Genomic DNA, 7,006 nt, shown 5'->3' on the forward strand with positions numbered 1-7,006 from the left:
GATCTTGGCCATGTGCGTTAAAATTAAAGTTAAAATACAAAGAGAGAGCGCTTCAAAGACAAGCCCACCGCTGCTAAAAAGGAAGATGGATAAATGGGCGAGATCATTTCTGAGGAGTTCATTAAAATGTAGAGCTACACGCTGAAATACAGAGGGTTGTTATTTGGGCTTGGGGGTCAAGTGACGATCGGATTATATACTTCCTCATAATAATATTAATTAAACAATTTGCATGCTAATAGGGTAACAATTATCGCAGCTTCTGTTGAGAGATTCAGGTTATTACAACATGCCAATCCGGGTGCCAAGGGTCAGGGAATGAGTGGGGTGCGAAATTTCAACTCTGATTAACATTATGACAGCGCCAGACTTGGGATAAATAAAGTCGAATTAATTATTTGAAAACCTAATGAGCAGATAGGATTTAGGCTAGTCACATATTGAGTGCCAGGTTGCACAAGCAGGGGAGCTTTCCACTTTTGTTTCCTGACATGAAATGTTGTGTATGTTTGTATAGTGCACATATGGGACTGGCTTTTTTTTTTTTTTTGTTGTTGTTGTTGTTAATTCTGCTCGCTTGTATTGTCTTTGATGTTAAGCAGTAATCTCTAGCAGCTGACGCTTTTATTCATATAGTTATGTATTTTGTTCATAAAACCCTGGTCGTAATCGAAGCTTTCGCCTTGTAACAGTAAAAGTATTATCGGTTGACTTTCACTTTGCGCCTTCAGCTACCCTTTAAATACACCCATATTTCCAACAATCACCCTATTTGTTTTACGCCCTGCAGGTGACCTGTCTGAGTATAAAAGGTTTAGTGCATTTAAATGATGATCCATACCTAACGTGGGGGGTTCCTCTTAACTCAGTGGTTCCCAAAGTAGGGTTTAGGGACAATGCTTGACCCCCACTGTCCGCAGAAAAAGGATCAGCCATCCCCAGGATCGGAGGTCTTTTTTTAATTTTTACTAATATATATCTTTTACTTTATCCCCATCCTTTGCACTTCATACATGCAAGTAAAAAAGAGAAAGAAACAATGGGTCAAAAAATAATATCAGCAAACATATTTAAAGACAATGGGTCTACGTGATAAAAAATACATATATATCATTACTGTCGTTATTATTTAATCAGGTCTAATATTTATCTATCTGCAGGTCCTCTAGTGAACAAAAAGTCTGGGATCGAGCCTGTGGCCTAATCTATCCGCCTGTAGCCTTTTCTTCCCGGCATTCAGTGAGCCCTTCCTCCCGGTGGGTCCCCCGTGTAGTTGCGATGTAGTTCTTATCAAAGCCCTCCTGTCTTGTTGTGACAGCTCTGATATTGTTTATTGAGGTGGATGTCAGCTTTAATTAGCAATCGATACGGGGAGCGTTTGCAGAGCGCGTCTCTGACGTCAGAGTCCATTACCGCTTTTCATTGGGTCTCATATTCCCAGAGCCTGGGCTAATTATTGGGAGGTTCATGTGGATAAAGTACAGCTCATCGCTCCCTTCACATCATGTCCCCTACTCGTTGGCCACACTCACTGCATGCTTTTTAAATTCCCATCACCGGCCTCCAGACGTCGTTTCCTTTTGCCTGCGGGATGATGGACAGCAGGATACTGGATCCACCTCACGCCCAGTTCGGAGGCTCTCTCGGCGGGATGGTGGGCTTCCCGTACCATCTGAGCCACCATCACGTTTACGAATTAGCCGGGCATCAACTTCAATCTGCGTCCGCGGTTCCTTTCTCAATAGACGGATTACTTAATGGTTCGTGCGCGGCTTCAGTGGGTAATTCCAACCCCCTCTTGTCTTCGGGTTGCGGGATGAATGGAGATAATCAGCAGTACAAACTGACAGGTAAGCCACATTACACAGCACACAATAACCTCCCATCAATGCTGGCTTGTTGCACAGAGACAAAAAACCCAGAAAGAAACAAAGACAGGATGTTGCGATACAAGTTGTCTTCTTCATCGCGTGTTTAAAAGGCGAGCAGAACCTCGCACACAGGCACAGATTTATCTTCTTCGCCCCCCGACTTCATTTCATTCATCGAAAGCTGAAGATGCATCCAAGGAAAACAATGTTTCTGTCAGTCAGTAATCACTGGAGCAGGGGAATGCCCGTGTTAGTGTTTTAAGCTTTGCTTATTTATTTATTTATTTATTTAAAAGAAAGAATTGCGTGGAAGCTGCAACACACACGTGTGAAATGCTGCAAATTTTCAAATGAGACCATAATTTTCGGGTCTAAACTTTGCAAAACCCTTTACCCGTGCATGACACCGACGCTGTTAAAAATATACTAAAATGTGACAATTAAAAGAAAAAAAAATACTTATCCTCTGTTTACATTTATTCTCATTCTGCTGTCAGACTCGGGAGACCCAGACAAAGATAGCCCTGGCTGCAAGAGGCGAAGAACTCGCACAAATTTCACAGGTTGGCAGCTGGAGGAATTAGAAAAGGCTTTTAATGAGAGTCACTATCCGGACGTGTTCATGAGGGAGGCACTGGCTCTCCGGTTGGACTTGATAGAATCAAGGGTTCAGGTAAATACGTATTTATTTTTATGAATCCGAGTCGTGACTGTGAGCTCTGTCTCTCTGTTATCTCTTTGTTTACGTTTTATTTATCCATGATAAAGATTAGGTTTTCAATTTTAAGCTATACAGAGACAGAAAGTGTAACTCAGTCTTTCAGCAGTATGGGGAAATTTGGGAAATAATATAAGCTCTATTATATGTAGGATATGTTTTTGTAATAAATAAAATATTTCACAATATGATTGTGTTTTTTCTGGCATTTCATAAATTATGTTAGTGCATAAATATAATAATAACAGGTTTCTTTAAAATAACAAACAAGTGATGAAGTTTTAGGTAATTATTTGGGGGGCAATGTTGGCTTATATTCGTCATATATGTTAAAATATAACCAAAAATAATGAGATATAATAAGACATGAGATATATGTCCCTAACATACCTGTTTTGTTTTGTTTTGTTTGTTTTGGTTTTATTTGATTATTTTATTGGTTAAATTTTTGAAGACAGCCAAGTAGAAGTTTGCAAAGTTTGATCGTATTCGAGAGTTTACCTTGAAAAATATTATTTGAAGTCTTCTAATGACCCACACTTCAGTTATCATGTAAAACCAGAGCTTTTTATTTAAGGCTATTTGGATGTAATCAAAGGCCTAATTAAAAAGCTGCACAGAATTCAGCAAGAGCGAGACATAACCTGAGTATTTGTTTAATTACCATATTGTTAACACACCGGCGATTTTGGGCCTAATTAACTTCCCCTTTGCAATGACAGACGTGCTCATTACACACATGTTCACCTTTCTTTTCTCCGCAGGTATGGTTTCAAAATCGCAGAGCCAAATGGAGGAAAAAGGAGAACACAAAGAAAGGTCCAGGTCGACCTGCTCACAACGCCCACCCCACCAGCTGCAGCGGGGAGCCCATGGACCCGGAGGAGATCGCCCGGAGAGAGCTGAGCAGGCAGGAGAAGAAGAAACGAAAGCAGGAACGCCGGCTGCTAAAGTCCCAGAACAAGCTTGTTTCTGGGGATTTATTTCACACCCCGGGATCAGACAGCGACAGCGGGGTGTCGCATGTGACCGACAGTGACCACAACACAGGCCCACCTTTTGACTCTGTGGGGGGAAATCAAACGCAATCGAGCTGCGACCAAACACCTCACTCTCTCCAGAGCCAAAACCACAACCAAAGACACTTGGACAGGGACGCTGGCGACTCCGAGCTGGACTCGCCCGACCCCAGTCACGGGCCAAGCCTGTGTTCCAACAACAGCAGAGCCTCCAGCATGCAGAAACTCAACCCTTTTAGCGTCGAAAGCCTCCTTTCGGACCACAGACCGAGACGCAACCCCGCGGCCTTACCCTCCTCACGGCCTTTGATAGGGAAGGGACACTTCCTGCTCTATCCCATCACACAGCCGCTTGGATTCATTGTTCCTCAAACTGCCCTGAAGACGACAACAGCAGTAAACTCTGACTGTGACACGCCGGCGGAAAGAACCCAGGCTCACGTCCGCTGCAGCGTCTCTGCGAGCTCTGCGGGATGTACGAGCAGCTCGCCGGACTCTGCAGAAACCACGCAAAGGGCACAGGTGGGATCAGAGGCAAAGACAAATTCACCGCACACGAGCCCGCCCAGGGCCGCCTTTTCCACTGGCAAAAGTACTCAGACCTCGGTTATTTGCAGCGATTCGACTTTCGCTCACGAACACGGTTCACAGCTCGTTGAGTCTGTGGATGCAGGCAAAAAAGAGCATTTAGAAAACAAGGATCACCCCAGCAGCTCCGAGTCTGTCCTCAGTGACTGTCCTGCAGATACAAAGACAGACTCTAAAGAACATGTCGACATGGAATAAATGAGCAGGGGGGGTTAAAGAAAAAAAGAAAGAAAAACAGCAGAACCATATCGATATAGCCCCTAAACTACACATTTCATTAGGCCAAAGGTTAACCAGAATCTACATCTTTGCATCTAATTTCTAGCCCCCCCTCCCCAGCTGATATTTTGACAATGTGCTCTCTCTCTCTCTCTCTCTCGTCTCCTTCTCTCTCTCCCAATCTCTGCGAGTGTGTATGTGTGTGCGAGTCGGGAGTCTATAGATATCCTTTAATGTGTGATAACTTGTCAAGAAAAACAAAACACGAGACCATGACACCAACAAAAATCCTCAAGAGCTGTAAGAAAGGTATTATACTATTTATATATGTAAGGTTTTTCTTAAATAAATCTATTGTATACAAGCACCTCAAACCGTGTGAGACCTTAAATAGCAGCACATCCAGTGCAGGACTACAGTAGGAAGGGCTTTCTTAAGAAATCTCATGTTGTACTTTGTATATTGCCTTAACAAATTTATTCATCTATAAGCCCCCACTGAAATGAGGTTACGAGCCTGAGGCGAAAAGGACCCGCTCGACTCCTGCAGAGTTTTGATATGAAAGTAATTATTTTCCCGGTGGCTACTGCAGGGGGATTCAGTTTATTTTAGCTCAAAGGGGGTTATAATACATTACCGATTTCTAGTGATATGAAATCACATAAACTTCCAAGAATAATAGAATTAGCATGAAAAGGCCTGGGTGTCAAATTGAAATAGGAAAATAATAGCCCTGGCAGCTGGGAGTGTGTGTGTTTGTGCATATTGGATAGAAGATGGGGATTCGTGGGGAGGCATTTTCATGAGCTTTTTTTTCTTCCTCCTCTCCCCTTCTTCTTCTTCTATCTCTCTCCCCACTTTGTCAGGGCCCCTTGTAGCAGGGCTATATTAAGATAGATGTTCGATGATATCCCTCATTGTTCTGTCGCTTTACATTGATGTTTCTGTGTTATCAGCCTATTGATCATGCGTCGGCTGTAATAGGACGGGCTGAGGCAAACGTGCCTATTTACAATAGCAGAACACATTTGTTCTAATAGGGTTGGTGTTCCCCAGGGATGCCGTGCAGGATCTGGGACATCTGCTCCCTTTTGCAATATTAGCAGTGTTGACCACAATATCAAGACGACCAAAGGAAGAAATGTCGAGGCGACTGTGTAGCAACATATATATATATATATATATATATATATATATATATATATATATATATATATATATATATATATATATATATATATATATATATATATATATATATATATATATAAAATCTTTAGACAAAACTACAACAAAAACAACAACAAAATAAATCCCGTCCAGCTATATGTAGAGTTGCTGGTTCACTATTAAGAGCCACAAGCCCTTTAGTGTTCTCTTTGGGTCTTGATTTGCAAATAAATTGAAAATAAGAGGGGTGAGCTTTACATCTGAGCCGGCGCAAATGAATTTCTGAGCCAGTGTCCCTTTCAAAATATTTACATAAATTTCAACCCATGCAGCTGTTTGCTCTAGGAAGCAATGTCTTATTAGGTTGGTGGGGGGCAGGGGCAAGCGCAGCCAACATGGCACACGCAGTGAACACGCACAAGATTAGGCCTGCACGGCTCTGGGTTAGAGGTGTATCTCTGCATGGTGTTTATAGTGCTGAGATGATAGATTCCACATCGATTTTGTGCTTCTTCTTTTATTATTAATTTATTTTACATTCCGCTATTAATCCCAGTTTCGAGGGGAGTTTTGCAGTGTTTTTGTATGATGCATAATGGATTACATTTTGCGCGTTTCCGTTCTAAACTCTGACACAAATGCAGACAGAAAAGACCAAACTGCAACCACTGCGATTTGATTAAAAAAATGGTGTATTTACTAAATTGTGGGATAACCGAAGCCAATTTGAAATAACCCCTAAGATTCTTCGGTGTGTGTTTTTCCATGCTACTCTGAGGCTATTTGGGACGTATGCCCAGTTCATCCATAATTCATTAGCGCACTGAATAGGAGTATCGCTGGCTGCACATTGGTGGCCTTAAGGTGAAATTAGCGATTTGCTTAAGTAGTTAAGCTTTTCTTGCCTGAGAGCTGCACGCTGCATGATTCAAGACAAACTATCAATCGATATGCCCAGGCAGCCTCCAGGAGATGTGTCGTCCATGAATCATACTTTATGAATTCAATTTATACCCGGAGAAATTTTCAATTTGAACGCCGGATCATTATGGGAGAGTGTAAATTGTTTTTGCTCTATTATGCATCGGACGCCATCATTTTTCTTTCTAATTACGGAGGTGTCAGGTCGGGCTGTCATGCAGACGCTGATTTTCAATTTAACTGATCATCATGCATTCATTTTCCCATTTGATAAATCTGCTATCTCGAAGCTTCTCCATGCCCGGAATGCTAAAAGAGAGGCACAGATTGGCAAAGTAATAGGGGCCTGTATGCGGCAATAAGTGCAGATCAGGCAGCTAATTTAGCACCTCCTGGTATTTCCATTTCCATTTCTCATTTCCAACTCTCAAAGGAGGAAAAGCAGCCCAAAGGCAGAAAGCTGGTAGGCTTTTCATATCGGAGAAAGACAGAGAAAAAAA

The 7,006-nt window shown here is 42.2% G+C and overlaps 1 protein-coding gene across 1 annotated transcript; it reads left to right on the plus strand.

The window, feature by feature from the left end:
• The first annotated feature begins 1,591 nt into the window (after positions 1-1,591).
• Positions 1,592-4,394, plus strand: uncx (UNC homeobox). Its single transcript, XM_085352683.1, has 3 exons — positions 1,592-1,850; positions 2,369-2,544; positions 3,354-4,394. Exons 1-3 carry the CDS (start codon positions 1,592-1,594, stop codon positions 4,392-4,394), a joined length of 1,476 nt encoding a protein of 491 aa, XP_085208809.1.
• The last annotated feature ends 2,612 nt before the right edge of the window (positions 4,395-7,006 follow it).

Source organism: Diplotaxodon limnothrissa, linkage group LG4 (genome assembly GCF_057381915.1).
Source record: "Diplotaxodon limnothrissa isolate DT_005_m linkage group LG4, D_limnothrissa_male_GT1.1, whole genome shotgun sequence".
Lineage (NCBI taxonomy): Eukaryota > Metazoa > Chordata > Actinopteri > Cichliformes > Cichlidae > Diplotaxodon > Diplotaxodon limnothrissa.

What these genes read in the sequence shown, in the direction of transcription:
- uncx (XM_085352683.1), top strand. Translation starts at nt 1,592, where the DNA reads ATGATGGACAGCAGGATACTGGATCCACCTCACGCCCAGTTCGGAGGC. An exon ending in TCAGCAGTACAAACTGACAG is followed by an intron (nt 1,851 to 2,368) that starts GTAAGCCACATT and finishes TTCTGCTGTCAG; the next exon opens with ACTCGGGAGACCCAGACAAA. An exon ending in TGATAGAATCAAGGGTTCAG is followed by an intron (nt 2,545 to 3,353) that starts GTAAATACGTAT and finishes TTTTCTCCGCAG; the next exon opens with GTATGGTTTCAAAATCGCAG.